The sequence below is a fragment of the Chrysemys picta genome, chromosome 4 (assembly GCF_011386835.1).
Source record: "Chrysemys picta bellii isolate R12L10 chromosome 4, ASM1138683v2, whole genome shotgun sequence".
NCBI lineage: Eukaryota > Metazoa > Chordata > Testudines > Emydidae > Chrysemys > Chrysemys picta.
The window spans coordinates 128808812-128833566 of NC_088794.1; the positions used below are offsets into that span (position 1 = coordinate 128808812).

The following is a 24755-nucleotide window of genomic DNA, read 5'->3' on the forward strand; positions in this document are numbered from 1 at the left end:
CAGGACCAATCCCCAACTAAATCATCACAGCCAGGGCTTTGTCAAGCCTGACCTTAAAAACCTCTAAGGAAGGAGATTCCACCACCTCCCTAGGTAACCCATTCCAGTGCTTCACCACCCTCCCAGTGAAATAGTTTTTCCTAATATCCATCAGCATAGGCAATCCACCTCCCTGAGAGGCTGTAGCTAGGTTGACAGAAGAATTCTTCCGTTGATTTAGCACTTTCTACAGAGGAACTTAGGACGGTTTAAGTACGCTGTTCAGTGATATACATTCAGTGATATACATTTTTCACACCCTTGAGTGATATAAGGGATAGCTCAGTGGTTTGAGCATTGGCCTCTTAAACCCAGGGTTGTGAGTTCAATCCTTGAGGGGGCCACTTAGAGATCTGGGGCAAAATCAGTACTTGGTCCTGCTAGTGAAGGCAGGGGACTGGACTTGATGACCTTTCAGGGTCCCTTCCAGTTCTACGAAATAGGTATATCTCCATATATTATTTATTATTATATTAATTAAGACAACCTAATTTTCTAGTACAGCTCAGTCAACATGCCAGGAGAGAAAAATAAAAAGAGAGAAAAGCCTTTTTAAAAGGATGCTTAAAACTGAAGTTTTCATCCCCAGAAACTGAGTGACAGTCACTTAGCGGGTGCTGTCTATGAAATACTGGATCTCTTTTATGGCATGGAGTACACCAGAACAGTGTTCAAAGGCAACAGCTATTTTACATTAGAACAGGGATTTTATCTAAATGTAGAAGTGTAAAGCCTGAAGTTTGAGTCTTTATGTTTGTTTACTATGTAACTTGTATATGTTTTCTCTTTCTTACTTTATCATCTTTGAATCTGTGATTTCTACTAAATAACATTTTGTTTATTTTACCCCAAGCAGGTCTCTGCAGCACAAACTGTGGTGTGTATTTATACCTGCTACTGTATTTTCCACTCCATGCATCTGATGAAGTGGGTTCTAGCCCACAAAAGCTTAGGCCCAAATAAATTTGTTAGTCTCTAAAGGGTATGTCTTCACTACCGGCCAGATCGGCAGGCAGTGATTGATTCAGCGGGGATCGATTTATCGCGTCTACTCTAGACGCAATAAATCGATCCCTGAGCACTCTCCTGTCGACTCCTGTACTCCAGCTCAGCGAGAGGCACAGGCAGAGACGACGGGGGAGCGGCAGCAGTCGATTCACCGTAGTGAAGACACCACAGTAAGTAGCTGAAGTTGCGTAACTTAGATCGATCCCCCGCCCAGTGTAGGCCAGGCCTAAAGTGCCACAAGGATTCCTCGTTGTTTTTGTGGGGAGTGTGTGCACCAAAGATGTCTGCGGGGGGGAGGAGGGGGAGAGAGGGGCTGGATTTCACACCTTCGGAGCTGAAGAACCAGAGAGGAAAAGTCTGAGGGTCTGGTAGTTACGAACTCATAGTGGATGAATTTAGGGAGACCTGGGATTCAAAGGGCTGTTGGGGTCACCCTGCAAGGAGTAACTAGGCTGGTGAAAGCCAGAACTTTATGCTTGTGGGCAGGCTGCTAGGATTAGGGCTCTGAACCAAAGCAGCACAGCATAAATCAGCTAAGGTAACAAGGCAGGCAGTGACCAAACCCCTTACTGGTCTAGGGGACCCCCAAAATGTTACAACTGGCTCCTACTGCCTTTTCCTTTCCTTGGGAAAACTGGAAAGAAGATTCAAATTATTAAATTGTGCTAGCACTTGAAATTAAATTAAATTCTGTTCATTCCTGAGAGGGTTAAAATCTGGATAGATTTAATGTAAACACCTTATTTATATAAAGAAGCCAGACCACACATCAGGAGGAAATCTTGGACTAGACTGTATGTTTTGAAGAAGAAAACCAATTGCACATTCTATATACTTTTTCTCTATTTCTATGAATATATATAGTCTATTTAATGAATTAACCAAAATCAAAACTGAGCTCACTTTTTAATTTTGCACACTATGTAACATGTATAGTGTTCACTGACTGGTGTTAAAATGTATTTTGTATACAGTTAATGCAAAAAGATGAAGTCAGTATTCAAAATCAGTAACAGAATGTGATTAGACTTAAAAAATCACAATACCATTTACGACACCAACTGATTTGTTCAGTGTTTCTCCCACTACAATGCCCAACACTGCACAAAGCATGCCAGAAATGTTGCACTGTGTTCTATTTACGGCATTGGACAGATCATCAAATAGAAGTGCAACACAGAGTCCTATACGGAGATCTTGAACTAAAGAGGTTTTTTTCCTGCCATCTTTAAATAAACGTAATGATTGACAGTAGGAAATCTTTTGATCTTTAAAAGGGTTGCAGAAAAGCACTTAGCTATTAGTAAATCTAGAACTGATAACCACAGAGCTTTTAATATCTTATAATAATTTGTTTCTCTATTTCACACACTGCATTTTTATGGTATCTTCCTTTTCAGCAAATGTTGCCACAAGGACTTTATGTCAAGAATTTTTCTTGAATGAAAAAATACAAAAAAAGTTCTAAAAAAATCAACCAGCAACTGCAGGATATGTAACAAAGTTCCCCACTGTAGTGGAAACCATATTGAGTAATTTCTGATCTCTGTATTTTATATGTATTCTTTTTTCAATTAATTGTATTTTCAATTTAAATTTTAAAATAATTTCTATCATTTACCATTTGTGTGCAGGTATCAGAGCACATTATAAACCACAAATGTGAGTACACTTCATTGAAGATGATTTCAGAATGAATTTTATTATTGAAGTTAATAGGAATATTCATGTGAATAAAGTTTATACTTGCCTAAGTGCTTGTAGGATCAGGGCCTTATATTTTCAATACTTCTGTTTTGTCTACAGAAGTTTTGGAAAATTCAAATAAAATACCTTACCAGTAGTGACATTTTACTTTAAAAAACAGCATTATAATTTAATTCACTGTAAATTTTAATCTAAAATTTCAATAGCATAAATTTTCAAATTAGTTTTACAAAGCAAGCCTCAACCAGATTTAAATCAATAATTTTTTTTTTAATTTCAAAATGAGGAGGCTACAATACACAGAGCAAAAAAATAATGGGTAGCAACAGGACTTTTCATGAAAACAAAGCAATTCTCTCAGGAATTACTGCAATACATAGAATTCAAACTGTCTCTAAGATACACTGCACCTTGTTTAAGAAACAGACATCACTGTATTGTCTGTACTTTTGAAAGTAATTTAAATGAGATCACAAAATGATTTATCATAGCTTCTTTTACATTTTGCTTTGGTAGACGTTGTGAGTAGGGCATGAAAATGGTCAACATGCCTGTCTACCAAAGAAAATAAGACCCCCCAAAAGCATATTGGGACAAATTCTGCACTCAGTTATGAGTGTGCACTCCCCTGATAAGTGTGCACTTGAGAACAGAGCAAATCTGCCCATGGTGTTTAGACATGCATTTCCATGCATTCCACAATGTATTCTCAGCACTCTAGGACCTTGTTGGTTAAAGAAAAGATGTTCTAACAAGGGTTATTGCCTTACCTTTAAATGCAGATAATTTAAAATAAAATTAGCAAAATTAAACATAGCCCAAACCAATTCTTTTTCCTTAAAGCTCTCAAAACTTTTGCAGTAGGCAAAAACCAAAACCAAATAGCTACTTGACTGTGTCCAGGTAGTTAAAGAATATAAAACTACAGCTAACCTTAGCTCCAGGAAGTACTTCATGTTGCTTTAATGTAAGGCTCAACTTCATTTTACCAATCAGCCTACTAATCTGCACAGGGTCAGAAGGAGCAACTTCTGGCAAGTTTCTGGTTAACTGTGGATGTGGCTCATACACAATTTTTGGGTTCCAGCTAGGGGAAAGCTTTGGTTCCGCTGCCTTTAAAATGCAAGGGGGAAAAGAGGCAATTAGCATGCATCCTAGTATGTGTCAGAAAGTATACATCTACAAGTCCGATAAATCTACAAGTAAACGATAAACAGTTTCACATAAAAGCAAAATTTGACATCTGTATTAACAAACATATTTACTAGCAAATTTTAAATAAACAGGTATCAAACGGCACTCAGAATCTTGAGGCGTCAGGAAGTGATGGAATTTTTCTTTGAATAGCAAATTATGGAGAGAAGTGTCTCTCCACAGATTAAGGTTGCAGTGAGATTCCAGTACTGTATGCCCTATTTTTAGTCTTCTATAATTTTGCTCTTCAGACCTCACCATCTCCACTCTTACATAATATAAGTGTTTGACAAAAAATTCACAAGGGTTGCTGGGCTCAGAAGTTTGAGAACCACTAATGTAAATGAGTTAAGAGTGCAATGGGCTACCTAAACATTGTTTCAAGAAGAGGTTTGATTCCTTTGTACTTCAATATTAGGCTTATATGTACATTACAATACAATATATTTTATCCTTCATCAACTCTACATATTTATATGATTTATTTATTTATTTTTACCAACTGTGTAGCTGAACACACTGGAGAGGACTTTGCTGACGCTGGAAACTCATCCCAGAAGAGAGAGACACCTGAGAGCTGAAGTAACTTGTGAGCAAAAGCTGTGGGCTGATGTACATTAATTCCAGAGCATTCATCGGCAGTTTCATCACAGTACATAGTTCTGGGAGACAAAAGCAGGGAAATAAGCATGGTAGGGATGGCAAGCACACGTTTACCTTCTATTGTGCCATTTAGCCTATAGTTCATGTTTATATATGCTTTCTCTACATAGATTATTTACAAGGACATTGACTGATGTGAAAGGACAAACCACCACTTTCTATGAATGGGTGGAAATCTTGAGGTTATTGCAGGACACTAGTAATAACAGTTGCGCTATACGTTTGAAGTCAATGTGTCCTAATATGAGATCCTACTATTTACTGTTTAATCGTATCTCAAAGTGAAGAAGTTTGCCCTATATTACTGTTTTTATTTGTTTACATTAAGACATCTGTAACTGCGTTCTAGTCTCATGACTAAAGTATGGTTTTGGAATGGATAAATCTACAACATATGTATTTATATATATATAATCTTAAAGAACTACTTGGATGGAACACTTTCCTTTACGTCAATCATTTCTGTTTAATAAATTAACAGTACTTAAGTTATGCCTAGGACATCCCCCAAATTCACCCTTCTAAATTTTCTGAAATGAAATGTTATCTATTAAAATACCGCTAAATTGTGTAAATAGAAGAACAGTAGACATTTTAAGAAATATAATTTATAATTTATATAATTTACAATGGGAACACACATAATTTTATCTTAACTAAAATAACTCAAACAGCACCACTCTGTTATAACACTTGAATTAGATGTTCTCTCTTCAAAACAGTTTGTGTAAGGGTAGCTTTTAATGTACAGGGGATTTTTAAGGGGGAAGGGGGGGGGGGAGTGCAGGGGTTCAGATACACATGTCTACTGACCAGTTCTCTCTTGAACTGAACTCAGCAACTGGAACAACGATTTTTTTGTTATTTGTTTAAGAACGAACTATAATTCATCCACATTTTTGTGTATGTAAAAACATTATTTTGTAGTGATTTTAATATTCTGCAAGATACTTTAGTTTTCATCATGGCACCAACTAAAATGAGTTTATTAGTCAAATAAGCTAAATAAATACCTTAAGAACATCTACAATTCACATGTTTCAATTATTTATACAATTGGCTTTACACTGTATGTGGGTTCTTCTAGCAGGTCACGCAAAAGCTAGATTTCTACTGATCTGGTACATTAGTACTTTTGCAGGATTAAGGCTTTTTTCCTAAATATAGAATTGTGAGGTCAGGTTTTCAAAAGTGCTCAGTATCCACAACTGGGGCCAGATTTTTCTAAAGGATTAAGCTCCAATTCAGTCACCTAAATGGAGTGGCCCAATTTAACAATGAGAGCTGTTGGGTGTTGACCATTTAAGAAAATCTAGTCACTCATTTAGGGCATGTCTACACAGAAAACAAAACAAACAAACAAAAACCCTGCAGCAGCAAGTCTCGGAGCCCAGGTCAACTGATTCAGATTCATGGTGCTCACGCTGCAGTGTTAAAAATTGCAGTATAGACAATCGGGCTTGGGCTGAAGCCTGGGTTCTGAGACACTCCCCCTTCGCTGGGTTTCAGAACACAAGCTCCAACCCAAGCCTGAAATCTACAGTGCTCTTTTTACCCCTGAAGCATAAGCTTTGGACTACAGAACTATACTATGTGAGGAGATGTGTGCCTGTGTGTAAATCTGTGGATATAAAGGTAAGAGCCATCCAGTTTTGTTTTTTTTAAATGTTGATTTTAAGCAACACTTACTTCTCAATTCGGATTTCAAGTGCAGACCCACTTTTAGAATTTTCCAGCACATGTTCAATTCTCAAAACAGTATCTAAAAAGGTAACTTTCACTCTTCTTAGAACTGAAGCGAGGAAACCAGAAGACAATACAGTTACACCATGACCATTTAAAATCAGTCAGACACACTGATGACTTAATATATGAATAAAAAGATCAATTCTTCTTTGTTGATTGAAAGCTAATATTTATTTCATTGTTAGAAGTTATTTATAATCCTAATACAATATCACAATTCCAAATGAGAATCTAGTTTTCTATCAGTAAGTCTTAGCTTCTTCCAGTTGGACATTCAAAAAATGTAAAGCAATCTGAAGAAGATGCATCCAATGCCTTCTTATGTTAAGTCTGATTCTTCAAATAAAAACATGAACTGTACAGAAGACTGTTCTACCAGATTTTTCCTCCTAGGGCTACTAACACCAATGCTGATCCAATTGTCACATGATGTGCTAAATCAGCATTGCCAGAACCAAGACATTCTGCCAGTCAGTTCTGTCAATGAAAGGAATTATCCAAATGTATACTGGTATGATTGAGAGAATTTGGCTCTAATGAACAGCTGAATCAGCACACTACAGGAACAGATTTTTGGGGTGGTTTTTTTTTGTTTTTTACTACTGTGGTTTTACTTCCTGGCTCTCTCCTCCTGTTTTAACTGTTAGAAGGTAAAAAGTTGAGAGAGAAGAGAAGCAGTTGCAAGTGAGCTCTCATTTTGTAATATCATGGCATGGTGTAGACTAACATAATGTAACTTAAGATGTTAATTCACAAGTGCATAGCAGAGTCATACCTGTTTCAATAGTTTCTGCAAACTTCTCAAGCCCTTCGAAAGGTTGAGACCCTTCTCCTTGTTCATCTGTCAGTTTTTGGCTAAGACATTCTTTTGCAAGTTGCATACTACTGGTCATAAAACTTGACCAATACATAGGCTCTGAACCAGATGCTGTAGAATAAGACAAAATTCTTAAATACATTTGGCCATAAATGTAAAACCAACAAACCCAAAGCAAACAAATGATATGTTTGGTATATCTAGACAAAGGTCTGGTCTATACACAAGCAGCACCAGTTTAATTACATGTCTGATTTTAAACAGGTAGTTAAACTGGTGCAAACCCCTGCATGGACACACTCAAATCAATTTAAAAATGGGTTCTTTCTTTTTAGCTTCTGTTGGTAAGTTTATAGGTGCAAGATAAATCAATATAACCAGTTTTAAACCAGTGTAAGTGGGGCCACTGAAGGGTTGGCACTGGTTGAACTAAATCAGTTTTTAAAACAGTTTTTTAATTACACTGGTGTGATTTCTGTAGGCAAGACTAGGCATAGACAAGGCCTAAGAAAAAATGTTGTTCTTTAAATGGAGTTAGCTTCCTTAAGGTAGCTGTAATTGAAGATGACTTCCGGGTATTAGGGAAGAGCACCAATTTTTAGTTACATTGTGGTAGCAACCAAAAATGTACTAGATTCTGTCCACATCTATAGGAAGACCATCTCTACCTTGAGGCAGCTAACCAGATTTGAAAAATATCAGAGGGGTAGCTGTGTTAGTCTGGATCTGTAAAAGCAGCAAAGAGTCCTGTAGCACCTTATAGACTAACAGACGACATCCGACAAAGTGGGTATTCACCCACGAAAGGTCATGCTCCAATACATCTGTTAGTCTATAAAGATGCCACAGGACTCTTTGCTGCTTTTACAGATTTGAAAAATCACTCAACCACTCAGTCCTCAGCTAGCCTAGGATTTAAGGTGTGATTTTAGCACATTAGCTAGTACACGCTAATAGCATGTTTAAAAAGTCTAGCTAGACCAGGCACAGTGCCCTCAACGTGTGCTAAACTGCTTCAAGTTAAACACTAAGGGGGAACCTAGAATTTGACTCGACCAGTTTGCCCTGTGTTAAAAGCAATGTGTCTCATCTACACTAGACTTTTAAAATGTGCTAACATCACATCTTTAAATGCTAGTCTAGACAAGGTCTTAGACGCTGTTTGACACCTTTACAAACACGTTAGTTGATATAGGTCAATCCTAGGCCTACTAGCTGCCAGATAACACAATTGATGGTCATCTCTAACAGCTAACTTGATAATAGTGGGACGTTTGCTCATATTAAAAGTGTAGTTTAGACAAGGCACATCAATTAATTTGAGGTAAAAGCTCCACTCTAGACAAGCCCAACTGAGGCTAACACGACAGTAAAGATACTAAACTGCATCCATGTTAGGACCTCAGTGGTGTTTCAGATGGGATTAGCTACCTCAAGGTAGATAGATCTCTTTTTAAAAAATCCCTACACCAGGTATTAATCTTGTGGCTGTAGCTGCTTGGTGACGATATTTCTTTCCTACATGCTCCATTTTTAAACAATTAGTGACCGCAAAGGACAGCCATACATCCATGCAAAAAAGTAAAATAAAGCTCATTGACAACAGGGGAGAGGAAAAGCATGACCAGTGAAAAATTCCTTCCTGAACCCCACAAAAACAGTGATCAGCCATTTATAAGTAAAGAGCTAGTACAAAGAATAATGTATTACTTTTCACATACTTATTCATAATATTAGACGCCAGCACCAAACTGAAGGCCATTCCTCCTATTTATTACTGCCTATTATTACCATTCTTTTTAAGATAATATCTTCTTAGATGGACATTAGCAAGTAAAATTAGCCTAAGATTTAAGTTCTATTACAATAAATTAGAATGAAACATAGAACAACAAAAATATATGTGATTTTAAAAAAAACCTATTCAAATAGGACTTTCAAAGATAAAAAAATTTTCTTATGCCTTTTGTCACTTCTTTATGATGTCTAAAGGCAGCATAAAAGCATTTATCTTATCTTTTCTTTATCAAAATTCAGATCCTGAGCAGTGTAAAAGACACTGTGGCCTGTTCTATACTATAAAAATTAAAACAGTTTAAACCCTTAGGATGTTTGTATAAAAATATGTATCCACAAACAAAAATGCCCCAAATAGTTCACACGTGGTTAATAATGCATTAGAACAGACTACTTTTCAGCATATTTAATAACAAGTTAAAGCCTAACCAGTCTAGTTTGAACTAGGTTAGTGCCAGTGTGAACACAGACAAGCTGGACGGTTCTACCAGTCCCTCAAACACTGTTCTGAAGAAGACTTCTGCGTACTAGGGCAATGGTTCTCAATCAGGGGCATGTGTACTCTGGGGGTACACATAGGTCATCCAGGGGGTACATCAACTCATCTAGATAGTTGCTTAGTTTTACAATAGGCTACATAAAAAGCACTAGCGAAGTCAGTACAAACTAAAATTTCATACAGATAATTACTTGTTTTTATGGTTCTACATACTATACACGGAAATGTAAATACAATATTTATATTCCAATTGATTTATTTTATAATTACACCTCTACCCCGATATAACACTGTCCTCGGGAGCCAAAAAAATCTTACTGCGTTGTAGGTGAAACCGCATTATATCGAACTTGCTTTGATCTGCTGAGATGTGCAGCCCCCCCCGGAGCGCTGCTTTACCACGTTATATCTGAATTCATGTTATATCGGGTCGCGTTATATCGGGGTAGAGGTGTATATGTTAAAAATGAGAAAGTAAGCAATTTATCAGAAATAGTGTACTGTGACACTTTTGCATTTTTTTTGTAAGCAAGTATTTTTTAAGTGAACTGAAACTTGGGGGTACACAAGACAAATCAGACTTCTGAAATGGGTACAGTAGTCTGGAAAGTTAAGAGCCACTGTACTAGGGCACAGCACCAAAGGGCTTGTCTACATGAACACCTGGTTCACAGCAAGCTGGGATGTAAATCTATCCCATACTAGGCTACCACGAATTAAGTGTCCTCGCAGACCCTGTTGTCAAGCTCTAAAAGCTCCCTAGTGCACACTGATCCACTCCAATTTCAAAGCAGGACAGATCAAACCCACTAGTGCACAGCAGCAGGGTCCACATGGACAGTGAGCATGTAGCAAATGAGAGTGGAGTAGATTTACACCCAGCTAGTTGCAAACTAAGTGTTTGTGGTAGCCACCAAAATGTGCTTTGTATGCTGGCAGGCCAGATGCCAGGCATTAGCTAAGAACTGACAACCCTGGGGAAACCAGAACAAGTCACCTGTACGTTAGTTTTGCTCAAAACAGGTATTAGTCTTATTAGAATGTATTTTGTGTGTTTAGACTATGAAATACTTGTAAGTTGCTACATGCATTAATCTTACTTGCAATGTCTGTATTCCATGCTATAAGAAAATACATAAGTTTTGCTTTATAACTTTGAAAATGCTTGCTCTGAACTTGTGAATTCAGGCATGGGAATAGTCCAGCTGCCTCCTGGGTCCACCCTGAAAGACACTTAGAATTGGTAGATCACTACAACTCTGTCACTCTAAGGGTTTAGATGCTAACTCATTTGTGTGTATATGTTTGCTCACTTTAACCTGTAAATAATTCATTTCTGTTTCCTAGTTAATAAATCTTGAGAGTTTATTACAGGATTGGCTACAGGCTGTGTCTTTGGTGTAAAATCTACAGTACCAATTGATCCGGGTACGTGACTGGTCTCGTGGGACTGGAATCAACCTGAATGTGGTGTGGTTTTTGGTGTAAGTGACCATTTATCCATTTATTAAGTCCAGTTTGCTTGGGGTGCAAGATAGACTGGAGAGTCTAAGGGGCCTGTCTGTGACTCCATGGTAAGACGGTTATAGATATCCAGGAGTTCACATTTGTTACTGACTTGGTGAAATTTAATTATAGATCACGGTTTGGGGTGTCTGCCCTGTTTTTAACAGTCTGCCCTGAGGTAAGCACTCATGGTTGTGAGCCACTCTAGATAGCATGACAGTGCTTTTCCACAAAGAGTCTGAAAGAACCCTGTAGCAGGATGGCTCACCCCTTTAAGGGTTGGAGGCCAGGGGGCAGCCAACCCTAGTTACTAAGGAGGGACATCTGAGCAGGGATCAGCTGATTTCCCTAAAGAGCAGCAAGAAGCTGTAGAGAGGAGATTCTCAGGGAGACCAAAGGTGGAGTACAGAAGCTGCTGGGAGCAAACAGATTCCAGTAGAGAAAGTTGGGGAGTGAGTCTGCAGGCAAGGAAGGCCTGGGAGTGACCTGATAAAGGGTAAACAAATGGATTTGCAAACTTTATTTTGAATGTTTGCTAACTTAAACCAGAACCCAAGAAGTGGTGAAAATGGGTACAAGGGTTTGTGAGTTACTGAAGACCCATGAAGGGGGAAACTGAGGGAGTGGGGACCCACTTGCAGGGCCACCCAGAGGCCACAAGAGGACATATGTGAAGCAGCCACCCAATTACAAACCCACAGGAAACAGTATCACTATCTCTCCTCATAATAAGTCTATGCCATTGCAGCATCCTCCAGCCATGAGCAGTAATCAGTTCCCATCCAGTCAAGTTCAGCTATCTACTCAAACTGGCCAGTAGGAGCTACTGTATAATAGATAACTAATAAAGCACTCTCTTCCATCCACAATTTAACGGGCCACCTATACAATACAACTTGCCCAGATAGCACAAATGAAACAGAATACAAACTTGTGGTCCTCACATGGCAGCATACCACATTATGGATAGACCAGTCCCAATTAAGGTCTTTAGAGAATTTTCCTATGACTCAAAAATAAGCAGAAGCAAAAATATGGGAGCATGGCTGTTTGATTATAAAATGTTAGAGACTAAACGGACACATATGAGGAAACATTTCTTTAGTAATTTTAGAAATTACATCTATGTAAATGTGCAAGCAAAGACACAGAACTTCAAAATATTATAGACTTAAATGAAGTAAACTGCTGACCTATTGAAGAATACTTGATAATTATTGTATTCTCTTTTTCGAAGATAGATATGTTAAACAAATAGTGCCCAGGCACAAATTTTTATCCTGTACACGTAATGTTATCAAAAAAATTAAATAAAAAACACAGAACCGGTTGAAGCAAAACTGCCAGTATAATCTCAAACATTTGAACATTAGAATTCTCCTAATTTATCAGTGTAAAACACTGAGCCAAATAAGATAATGCAATAAACCTACCAAGACGAGGCCTTGGCCTGAAGACCATCTCTAATCCTTTCACTTCTAGTGCACAGTTATCCTGTAGCAATGACCCCCATGGAACAGACAGAGAAATTGATTGGATAAACCCTTCAGTGACTTCCAGAGGTGCATCTGCTGATTCCAGAATCTCATTAAGACACTAAAAGTAGAGAATCCAAAATTACGCTCATATTAACAGAAGCAAAACATTTAAGATATGTTAAAAGGAATTAAATTAATATATTTAAAAAGTTATCCTCTACTTTGGTTCTGTCAATGATGCATGCTAATTAAGCACTAAACTTTTAATCTAATACAGTTCCAGCTGTGTTTTTTCTTATGATCTATACTACTGAACTGTTCACATAAATTTCCATATGTTGCTAACAGAAATATTATAGTATCGGATCTTAAAGTGTTATCACAAAAATAAAAATTAATTACAGTTATAGGAGAGGCCAGAATAGTAAATTAGTAAATTAGTACTTGGTCCTGCTAGTGAAGGCAGGGGACTGGACTCGATGACCTTTCAGGGTCCCTTCAGTTCTATGAGATAAGTATAGCTCCATATATTATTATATTATTATTAAATGGATAAAAACAGTTTGTTCATTGTGAAAAGAATCTTTGATTAGGACACAAGCCAAACAACTAAATATGATGTAATGCTCATTGTATACTTGTCTGACTGTGACAACTGAGCCAAAAAGATTTATTTCTATTGTACTGCATGTAAAGAGTCTCACTGACTTTAACAAGAGTTGAATCAGACCCTGAAACAGTTCTGGAAAGAAACAATTTGATTTATCATATGTATATGACTGATTACAGTTCAATGCAGTTAAACCTTTTTCGCTAATAAAAAATAATGCAGTAACTGTAGACATCAATCAACAAAGCGAAATGTTTCAAGTAGCAGAAGTATCAGCAGAAAAATATTAGTGTAGATTAGTTAAAACTTGTTGCTAACACAAAAATGAGCTATACATTCAAACTGTGGTATTTCACATGTATTTGAGCTATATGTATGGACATTTCTATATATGAACATTAATAAAATCTAGCATATCAAAACAAATTTTGAATAAGTCTGGCCTCAGATCTCTTTTTACAAACTACATACAGGGAAACAGAAAGGAAAATTTATTGTTATCTTTCCAACTATTTTAAGCAAACTATAAGAAAAAATACAAGTGTATGTTTATTACAGTTAAATGGCATTAATAAAAGATAAAGATCTGTTTAGCAAGTGAATGACTAAAAAGTATTTAAAATAAAATTGTAAAACTCCACACATCTACACCAACTGCTGGCTTGATCCTACATCACTGAGGAATTTCCACTGAAGTCAATGAAAATTCAGGACATGGAAAGGCTTTGCGGGGTTAACATCAGAAGCAGCAGAGAAATCAATCATTAAGCCTATTTATCTATTCAATCACAAATATTGTGGGCTAAATTCTGACCTGCATTAGACAGTGCAACCCTCTTGAGGTCAAAGGGGTTGAACAAGTATAGCGGAGGCCAGAACTTGTCCCTCTGTATACTGTAAACACCAAGACAATGGTGTATATATTATGTATGTTAAAATATTTTTAAGAAGTTAAATGAAACTAGTAGATGAAAAACAAACAGTTCAAAACAGAACAAAAATGAGAAAATAATTAAGGTTAAAACTACAGCCTCCTTGAGGACATGTAGACAGCAGGTTTAAAGTGACTTGGAAAAAAAAAAAAAAGCAGCTGTAGCACTTTCGCAACACCTGTTTTTGCAATCTTTCTGTCATGCATGAGTGAGCCATATCTAAAGAGCATTAGCTACTCACTAATTTATAGGCCAGAAAACACTGCCCAGAAAAAAAAAAAGTTTCTCCGAACTGGAAAATGAATATTATATGCAAATTTTACAAACTTTCTTTAGTACAAGCACTTTACGTAAATTGCAAGGGTTCATAATGTTTATCTTTCAAGTCTAGTGAAACTAGCAAAGATTGTTTTAATATCCACTAGAGGGCACTGAAATCTTATCAAAACATTAAGTCTGCCCACCTATTACACAAAAACAGCTGCCCCACAGGACCAAATGAAGAAATTAATATTTTGCATTTACAAAGTGTCTTTTATCTAGGGCATCTCAGAAGTCCTTTACATAAAACACTTACAACACTACTACTATAATATCTATTTTACAGAATAAGACCCCAAGTCTGCATGCTTAACTTTACTACTGGCAAAGTTTAGTGGTAGTTTACTAGTAGTAAAGTTAAGCACACATGTTTACAGGATTGAGGGCTTAAACAAACAAACCAAGGCCTACAACCCAGATTTCACATAAAAGAATTCTGGAATCATGGCATCACATTGCAGCCCATGAGACTGACCCATGGCCTTCCTCGCTGGTGAAGGGCAGTTAAGAGTTCTGGGGCCACATATTTACAGACCTCAACAACTCCCTTGAAGAGAGAAGCTTACGACCTTTGCAACATCAAAAAAAGGCATATTCAGATCTGTAATTTGACACAATATACCACCCAATGTCTAATTTCCCATTCCTGAGCAAAGTGATTGAATAGCTTGCAAAATATCAACTCCAAGAACACCTGACCTCTACTACTATTTTGGAACCTGCTCAGCTGGACTTTATACCAGAATATGGTACAGAAACAATTTATGTTTTCTTGGTAGTTGGACAGTCTGTTCATAGCCATGGACAGCAAACAGTCATATTCATGCTACTAGACCTCCCTAGCATCTCATACAGTCAGCCAGTGAGAACAGTCTAGATCCATCCTCTTTGGAACCCCCTTTCAGGTAGTTGAAAGCAGCTATCAAATCACCCCTCATTCTTCTCTTCTGCAGACTAAACAATCCCAGTTCCCCCCAGCCTCTCCTCATAAGACATGTGCTCCAGCCTCCTAATCATTTTTGTTGCCCTCCACTGGACTCTTTCCAATTTTTCCACATCCTTCTTGTAGTGTGGGGCCCAAAACTAGACACACTACTCCAGATAAGGCCTCACCAATGTCAAATAGAGGGGAATGATCACGTCCCTCGATCTGCTGGCAACGCCCCTACTTATACAGCCCAAAATGCCGTTAGCCTTCTTGGCAACAAGGGCACACTGTTAACTCATATCCAGTTTCCCATGCACTGTAACCCCTAGGTCCTTCTCTGCAGAACTGCTGCCTAGCCATTCGGTCCCTAGTCTGTAGCAGTAAATGGGATTCTTCCGTCCTAAGTGCAGGACTCTGTACTTGTCCTTGTTGAACCTCATCAGATTTTTTTTGGCCCAATCCTCTAATTTGTCTAGGTCCCTCTATATCCTATCCCTACCCTCTAGTGTATCTACCACTCCTCCCAGTTTAGTGTCATCTGCAAACTTGCCGAGGGTGCAGTCCATGCCATCCTCCAGATCATTAATGAATTAATTGAACAAACCGGCCCCAGAACCGACCCTTGGGGCACTCCGCTTGATACCGGCTGCCAACTAGACATGGAGCCATTGATCACTCATGGAATGCCATTGAGCCCGACGATCTAGCCAGCTTTCTATCCACCTTGTTCAGTGAAGGTGGATAGAAAACAGTGAACTTGTTCAGTGAAGAATAAACTGATACCCTATCAGTCAAGCCACATATAGTCAAAATGATGCTCAGCCTTAAAATTCTCCCGGATAATGGAGACCCAAATGTCAACAGTTCCTAGAAATACCTTCTTCTTCTGACTGCTGGCCGAGAGACTGCCAAATATTAATAGATACAGACCCAGCCATAAAGATTCATGTTGTTGTGACTGCCAGGCTAGATTACTGCAAAACTATATCTGGGAATGAATATGCAAGGCCTGAGAAAAATCAGTTTGGTTCAGAATGTGGCAGTCCAGGGCTAAGCAACATCAGCAGAGCAAGATCCTCCCACTCCCACTGCTTCTGTCATTGACTCACAACCAAATGCTGGGTCCATCTCTAGGCCAGGGAGCTATTTTTTAAAGCTCTCAGTGGTCTGGGTTTGAGCTACCAGTTCTCTCTCCACTACCAGGTCCTTCCATGACAACAGAGCTTCCTCTATTCAAGAACAGTGGAGCTGTCCATAAAGCCACAAAAGAGTTGGAGATGGAGCATTTTTAGCAATCTCCTTTCCGAAGAACTGATTGGCCAGCTATCTTGCCATCTTGAGGCCATGCTCAAGAGCCATCTCTTTGCCTTTGCTTTCAAACAACATTTTTAAAAGCACCCAAACCCCACTCAGTGTTACTGCACATGGGGAGGGCAGGAAAACCAACTGCACCAAACTGTCTATTTATTTTATTGCAAGATGTTCAGACACTATGGCGACAAGTACAATAGTTCCCTATTTAAAATATTAGACTTGACTTTTATTTTTAAGGCAAAATTGTGATTTAAAAATAAAACAGCTGGCACACGAAGAAGGGGAGGGGCTTGGGGCTGATCCCTCAGGAGCAGCAGGGACAGCACCTCTCTTACCCATTTATCCAGAGGGACCTGCGCCAAAGAGCCGGTGCCCTGGTACAGATCCAAGCTGAGCTGCTCCAGACTGAGTTTCTCCTGCAGGAAGTGGCCCAAGTACCTCTGCAGCAGGTACCTGCAGGCCCTTTTCTTGATGGACTCTGAGAAAGGCCAAGGCATGGTGGCGGGGGGGTTGTCACTGGGCTGGAAAGAGGGGGCTAATCGGCTGGGGCGATGGGGGGCGGGGAGCTGCCGGGCTCGAGTCAACTCTGCTAGGGAAAGGGCTCCCTACGGTCCCCGGTCCCCCACTCGCACCCCGTGGGGCCGGACCCCGCACCCTCAGGGGGAGAAAGCAGTGACGGGTAGCTCCATCCTCACTGAGCCGTCGCCGCCATCTTCTCAGCGCCCTGGGATGCGGGGGGGGCGGCTAGTGACTTCGGGGCTCTACCGCGGGGCGCGCGCGCACTGCCACCTGGCTTCGATCCGCTCAGCGGACCCGCCGCCTCCTACGAGCCTCTACTCTCCCCCTTTCACCAGAACCGAGCGACAGTGACGCCAGCTGACGTTCAAGCGGAAGTGAAGTCACAGAGAGGGGCGGAAGTGAAGGGGCGGGCATGAGGTGGAAGTCGGAGTGGGTGGCAAAGCTCCTCCTCAGCGGCCGTAGAAGACGGACGAGAGGCGCGTTTGTGGCGGACAGGTGACTGGGCTGGTCCTGGCCTGCGGCACGGGGGAGTAGCTGAAGAGGCGGCGGCTCTAGGGCCCGTCCCGCCGCTGTGTTAGGGTTTTTTCCCCCGTATTAAGCCCAGGGTGGAGCTAACGAGGCTTCGCTGCCCGATTCTCCTGCGCGCTGTGCGGCTGTCACCGCGGTGACTGCTCTGCAGGCCCTTCTTCAGGGAGCGGCGGGGCTGCCTGCTGCGAGCTGCTCTTCCGGCCCCTTCTCGTCTGTGCCTCTAGCCCCAGGGAGTTACCAGGAGCGGGGTCGTTCTCGAGCGTGAGGTGCCGTGCTGCACTGGGCGTGCGCGGGTAGTCTCAAGCCCTCTCGGCTGTGGGGTGTGTTACGGTGCTCTGGGAGCTCCCTGCCCCGAGGACAGAATGGGGCTTGGAAAGGGGGGTTACGTTGCTTTTCATCTTGCATGACTTTCATTTTAGGACTAACGTAGAAAACGTGCCCGTGTGTTCAGCCTTTTTGTGTGTCAACACATGCTACTGGCCTTTGTATTAACAAACCGGTACAGAGAGAGGCTGAACGAATTGACTTTCATTACAGGCAAACAGCCCGTTTTACTAAATAGCTCCTTTAAATATTAGTGACATTCACTTTCACTCCAAGAGTTTGAGCTTTCCTTTGACTCAGTAGTTTCCCCTTTCGTCTCTCTTCCCCTTCTTGCACCTGCTGATGCAGACATCAATTCTTCACTCGTTGGGGACCAGCAGGTGAGTTGTTTAGGACTGACTCATAACAGGTTATTGTAAAGCAATGTCCATTGCTTGTGCGTTAAGAACATTGTATGCTGTGCTTATAAAATATAGATGTGTGCATTATCACTTGCTTTAATACCATAGCTGTTTATTCACAGAACTGTGAGTTTGTTTTGCTGAAACATTGTGGTTAATACCCTGTCTTTTGAGACGCCTCCAATAAAACAAAAATTTTGGTTGGTCTTCTAGTAGCCCTACAGGGCCCATATCTTCCTTTGTTTTTGAATGACATTGAATGCATCTTAAAATAGTTCTTTCTGTTGGGGAAAAAAATCTGCTGTTTTATACCATTGATCTTGCATAATAAGCATTTGTGGCCATATAAAATTGAATATGGTGTTTCCATACACAGAATGGAGACTGATTACAATCCCATGGAGTTGTCCAGTAACACAGGGTTTGAAGAAGATTCTGAATATAAGGACATTGAAGGAACAGATGTGAAGGATATGAGACTAGAGGCGGAAGCTGTTGTGAATGATGTTCTGTTTGCTGTCAGCAACATGTTTGTCTCAAAAAACCTTCCATGTGCAGAGGATGTGGCATATATCAATGTGGAGACAAGGGAAAGAAACAGATATTGCCTGGAGCTCACAGAAGCAGGACTTAGGGTAACTTACTTATCCTTTATAAAGCTTCTTTGTTTACAGTAAATAATAATTGGAAGATATCTAGTAAAAATTTTCAGTTGTCATCAAAGCAGCATAGGCTCTTTTCTTTATTGAATATTTCATACTTCAAAATTCAGCTAGTATGCCATTTCAATTAAACCCAAAAGGGGAGGATTTAACACACTTGTCTTGCCAAAGTGCATCTTACATGCATGGAAAAATGTTAAATTAGAACTGATGCAATGACCACTATTTGAAGTAAAGCTCTGTATGTTGTAACAGTGTTTATGCCCTGCATAACTGGGGTATAGTATACAATTTTTATTTTTCTGTGCATGGCTTTATCTATGTTTCACTAACACAGGCTGATAACAGTAACTGGTGCTAAAGTGAGGCATTAGATAAAGATAGGAAATTTTGGTACTTTTAAAAAAATAATTTTCTGACAAAATGGCACAACCCTGGAAACTAAGAGCTGAGGCTTGTGGTATCCTTGACATGTGCTCTTAGCCAAAGTAGAGGGTACATTTTTGGCATCCTGTTTAATGAAGTGAGGTAATGGCCATCCTCATCTGTTTTCTCCAATGCCTTTAGTCTACCGTAATAACACAACAGAGTTAACCTAGATTATGAAAGCAGGTATTTATCAGAGACATCTACAAAATGATAAAGATGGAAGTAGATAATTGAAATGTTTGGTGTTACAGGTGACCTTTTTTTTTTTTTTTTTTTTTTTTTTTTTTTTTTACTGTAGTTCTTCAATCTTCTAGTCCACAGTTGTCTGAGAAAAGTGCACCACAATTGAAGAAGGCTTTAAAAAAAGTAGATGATGTAGTCTGATGTGGGCACAATACTATATTTTATAGAACAGACTACTGTAATCTTTACCTTGTCTGTGACTTAATAAGAAACTAACTATTGATTTCTATGCATGCATCTCCCTTTCACACTATTTAAATTGCTTGTGCAAATACTTGTGTGGTGAAATGAGAACTTCCAGCCAAATTCAGAAGTAAGCCTCTATATTTAATGTCTTTGGTGCTCTCAGTTTTATGAGAAAAGAATATTGGAAACTCCTTTAGAGGATGAATTGTTACTAACATCTTGAGTAGGGAGGACGAAGTAGGCTTTATTGAACCAACTTCTTTATTGAACTTGAGTAGGGTTTATTGAACCAACTTCTCTTGGTAAAAGAGACAAGCTTTCGAGCTTACACAGAGCTCTTCTCTTCTTCAGGGCTTGTCAACACTTGAAGTGCTACAGTGGCACTGCTGTACCGCTATAGGATTTCAAGTGTAGACACTACCTACATTGATGGGAGGGGTTCGCCATCAACGTAAGTGATCCACCTCTCTGAGAGGATGTAATTAGGTTGACAGAAGGATCCTTCTGTCAACCTAGTACTTCTACATCAGGGGTTAGGTCACCTTAACTACATTGCTTGGGGGTATGGATTTTTCACACCCCTGAGCAACATAGATGTGTCAACCTAACTTTTTAGTGTAGACCAGACCTGAGTGTCAGTTAAATACACTTCACCTTGAATAGTCTCCTACGTTTTTAACTATTTATGCTAGACGGTCTGTTCCATCTTGTCTTTAGCTGCAACACTGAGTACCTTTTGAGACCTGAAGAGGAGCTTTGTGTAAGCTCAAAAGTTTGTCTCTTTCACCAACAAAAGATATTACTTCACCCAACTTGTCTCTGGTATCCCGGGACCAACATGATTACAACAACACTACGAAGTATAGGTTTGTCGTGTCTGGCAATCCTTCTGTGTAGCGTACTAATATGTGACTAATTTTGTGATTTTTGTGGTTCCCATGATGAAATGATTAACCACAAAAAAAAATAACTATTGGTCTCTTCGCAACAGGTGGTGGGTTATGCTTTTGACCAGGCTGATGATGGTTTACAAACTGCGTATCATGAGACTGTCTACTCTTTATTGGACTCTCTTAGCCCAGCATATCGTGAAGCTTTTGGAAATGCACTGCTACAGAGACTGGAAGCTTTGAAAAGGGATGGGCAATCATGATTCAGTCTGCAGTAACAAGCACATGTTGGGGAATGATTAATGATGGTGGGAATTCTTAGTATGAGTTATTGAGATTCTGCTTTCAGATATAGCCAGAAACATATATCAAGCTTCATTTCTTGTCTAAACATGTAGGTTCCTTACAATAGTAGTGACTTGTAAAATATCAGTGTTGCTATGGCTCTGCTTTGTCCATAAGGCCACTTTAAGCTATCTTGGTGGACTATAGAAGTAGTACCTTTTTTTGTTTAACTCTGCTGTAGCTCATCAGTTGAAAGTGACTTGCTTTCTACAGCATTTGAAGAAATTTGATCTCTTTGCAAAGCAATATGATCCAATATTTTATTCTATGAAATATCTTAATTGGTACTGTTCAAAGCTTGAATGACATGTATGGAAGTAGTAATGCTTTCTTAATGTGTCTATCTGTAAACTTTAACTCCTTAAAACCAAATTTTAGCTACTTGTTCTAGCTAAATTAATGGGAGCTACTTTAGTTCACTTAGAGGATATCTATTTCAGCTCAAATTTTTGTATGCAAACCTGAAAACTCTCTGCTTCATTCACAAAATATGCACCTCACAATATCATATCATTTGAACATTACTTACTCTGGGCTTGTCTGTACTTAAAATACTGCAGCCGTGCTGATGTAGCTGTGCCAGTGTAGCACTTCAGAATCTCCTGTTGGAAATCCACCACCCCAAGAGGTGACAGCTAAGCTAACTGAAGAATTCTTCCATTGATCTAGTGCTGTCTACACAGGGACTTAGGTCAGTTTAAATGCACTACTCAGGGGTGTAGATTTTTGGTAGCCCTGACTGACATAGTTAAGTTGACCTGATTTCTAGTTTAGAGCAGACCTTACTGTCCTTGTTGAGTTAAAAGCAATGTTCAGTATTATTCAGTGTACCCTTGTCTTCAGTAAAGAAAAGATAACCGTTAGCATATGAATGTATTATCTAAATTTGCAAATGAGCTAAGCACAGAAGTAAAGTAGGAAGAACAGGTGACATTTTTTCTTAAATATAGACCATACTAATGTTATAACTTTGGGAGGGGAGGAAGACATATTAGCCTGTTTATTATTCTAAATGTTTGTTTACATGATGTACAGAATATACTCAAGTATTTTTGCTTCAGTCTTTACTTTTTACAGTGCAGTGCTTAGGTATTCCTGTAAGGCTTCCCTTTTCCTCAATTGTACAGTATCCTGTCCTAAAGAACAGTAAGTATATAATGTCAATGCAGTATATTGGTTTGAAACCTAAGGCTGTAGGAAATATTCAGAGATTGATATTGAATTGGGAGACAGTTATGTATTTTCTATTTTATAAAAAAATACAAAGCTCTTTATAAACTTATTGTGCTACTGTAAGTTTTCAAATGTTTGGAAGAGACTTGTATGTCTGAATGGAAGAGACTTTTTGAAAAGTATTCAGTTGGTTTAAAGCACCAGTACTATTGAACTAACATTATATGATTAAACACTTTTTTGCATTCTTATAGTATTCAATATTTATGCATCCTTGTTTATGTAATTCTGCCTTTGTTTCTAGCATGAAACATGGGAGAATAAAGTAAATGTGAATCCAAAGAGAGGGCTTGATCATCAGCTGTTGTAAATAAACATGCTCCACTGACTTCAACAGAGCTAGACTAATTGACCCCAGCTGAAGATCAGTCGCATTAATTTGAGGGACCAGTTAACAAGTTGAGTGTTTATTATAGTTTTGTGGCAATGATGCTGTAATTATGACTGAGAAGGCACCTACAGTCAAAGCTTCTGTTTTCAAGTGTAATGTTTTTGTTTTATTATCTTCTTAGGTTGAAACATCTCATGTTAATCTTCTGTCCTACAGTTTAATATATATTTTGGTTAAAAGTATTTTCATGCTCTAAGAAAATTGTTCAACTTTTTTTCCCCCCAGATTTGTGGCATGTGCTTTAATCCTCTATGAGGAAAACGTACTTTGCCAAGTTTATGTCTAAATATCTACCCATGTAACAATGCACCTGACTAGACACTTGAATAAATGCACAAACTTATATATGATCAGCTTTTTATTCTCCTCCTCCAAAATACATTGAAAATGTATACCTCTATCTTTCTAAACCTGCAAGTCTCAGACACACAAGTCAGGTAAACACATGGTAGCTTAAACAATATCTTTGGCTGCAGTGTACAAATATATAAGAGCATTTAAAATTGGCATGTTGAATAGTAATGCAGATCAATGTAAAAAAGGGATGGAGATTAAGTACTTAAGAAACATTAGTGAACAACTTAAAGGGTAGTTATTACATTATAGTAACTCTTCACTTAACTTGAATATGCCTATGGCTGACAAGGAATATTTTGAAGCACTTAAAGCTTTACAACAGAAATTATGCCTTCTGTTAAAGGCTTCTTAAACTTGGTGGAAGGCTGCATAAGCCACAGATCTCACCTGCTTCCCTAGAAATAATTGACTACATTATAACTTGAAAATGAAAAGGGATTCCAGTCATGCACTTAATGGGGTTGGGTATGCTTGTAACATGTGGGAATGCTCTTAAATAGAAAATGCTCAGTTGAAATGCCAATTAACAGTAGACCTTTTCAGTGCAATTCCTTACGTGGTTGCTTTATATCACATACCTATCTGAATCTTTGATCCTGTGCTGCTGGGCATCTGAGAAATCCATTTACAGATCTATGGCTATACCTTTCATAAGGATGAGAATGGATAGGCTTTCAATTAAATAAAAATGGGAATGGACAGCAAAACACAACCTTGGACAGTATGAAAAGTCTTAAAGATTAGCACTGTTTAATCACTTTGTATTCTCTTAATAAGAGTCTCAAACAGCTGCCTGCTCTAAGGATGTCTGGTAACATTTTGAAGAATGGAGTTGACCTCAAGTCTGCCAAAGCTTTTGTTCCATGATGAAGAAAGTGCTATGTACTTAGAGCTCCGAATTGTGGATATATCAGGAAGAGAGCCTGCTCCGATTCAGAGTAGTGTTGGAAGGCAAATGTAAAATAGGATAAGATGAATTCATCTTTGTATAAAGAATGATACTGTTGTTTACCTGCTATTGCTGATTATCACTGTGCTTATATCTACTGCATTATCTAAAAGTTACTATGCATACCTCAAGGTTGTCTTTCAGGTATTAGCTTGCATATTACAATTTAAAAAATACTAAAATGCTTTTTTAAACACTATTTCTCAAGATTCAGCTGTAACCACCTACTAAGATCAATGGAAGCTGTATGCTAAAGCTCATATCATACTTTAACAGTGCAGTCAGTTGTTTGCATTGTTTGTTAAGTTACATATGCACTGTATCATTTTGCTTAGCTCAGCAAACAAACTGCAAAAACGGCAGATGCTGTTCTCAGTGTAAAACTGCATTATATTAAAAAGTACAGCGGCTCGTGCTGAACTTTTTAGGGACATTGATCCTTCTTAAAAAATAGCTGTCTCTATAGCAACTTTTTGCTATAAATTGAGGACTGCTCAGCTAGAAGGGGGAGCACAGATCAGCGTTTGTTACATTCCCCCTTAGTACCTTGCCCGAGCTGGGAAAGCTAATGATCCAACCAGCAGACTAAATGCGGTGATGAATCTCATGCCATCTGAGGCACGCGTATATGCTAAGAAGAAGTTGGAAGTGACAAAGGAAGAGAAAAACCTGGATATATTGGTTGCTCACAGGAGAACTATGAGCTGCAGCTGTGAAAAAGGCTAATGCAGTCTTAGGA

The 24755-nt window shown here is 38.9% G+C and overlaps 2 protein-coding genes across 16 annotated transcripts in view; one reads left to right on the plus strand and one right to left on the minus strand.

The window, feature by feature from the left end:
* The window catches only part of ATG2B (autophagy related 2B), a 77955-nt gene extending 60511 nt beyond the window's left edge, over positions 1-17444 (minus strand). For 8 of the 10 annotated variants that reach the window (XM_065593560.1, XM_065593558.1, XM_005307022.5 and 5 more), the window contains exons 1-6: positions 16895-17359; positions 12410-12572; positions 7133-7285; positions 6301-6403; positions 4448-4610; positions 3688-3867 (exon numbers count right to left, since the gene is read on the minus strand). In XM_065593560.1, coding sequence (XP_065449632.1) covers positions 3688-3867; positions 4448-4610; positions 6301-6403; positions 7133-7285; positions 12410-12572; positions 16895-17056 — 924 coding nt within the window. In that variant the 5' untranslated portion in view covers positions 17057-17359. Of the gene's footprint in view, positions 1-3687; positions 3868-4447; positions 4611-6300; positions 6404-7132; positions 7286-12409; positions 12573-16894 lie in introns of all 10 variants that reach the window. The other 2 variants (XM_065593562.1, XM_065593561.1) reach the window with 1 other exon arrangement.
* On the plus strand, positions 17433-23053 carry GSKIP (GSK3B interacting protein). Of its 6 annotated transcripts, none has more exons than XM_042858689.2 (4): positions 17452-17554; positions 18279-18310; positions 18708-18966; positions 20843-23053. In XM_042858689.2, exons 3-4 carry the CDS (start codon positions 18709-18711, stop codon positions 21002-21004), a joined length of 420 nt encoding a protein of 139 aa, XP_042714623.1. In that variant the 5' UTR covers positions 17452-17554; positions 18279-18310; position 18708; the 3' UTR covers positions 21005-23053. The 6 variants fall into 6 exon arrangements, with proteins under 6 accessions (XP_042714625.1, XP_005307076.1, XP_042714623.1 ...); XM_005307021.5 differs by having other exon boundaries at positions 17470-17573; XM_008165947.4 differs by having other exon boundaries at positions 17546-17872.
* Positions 23054-24755: the final 1702 nt, after the last annotated feature.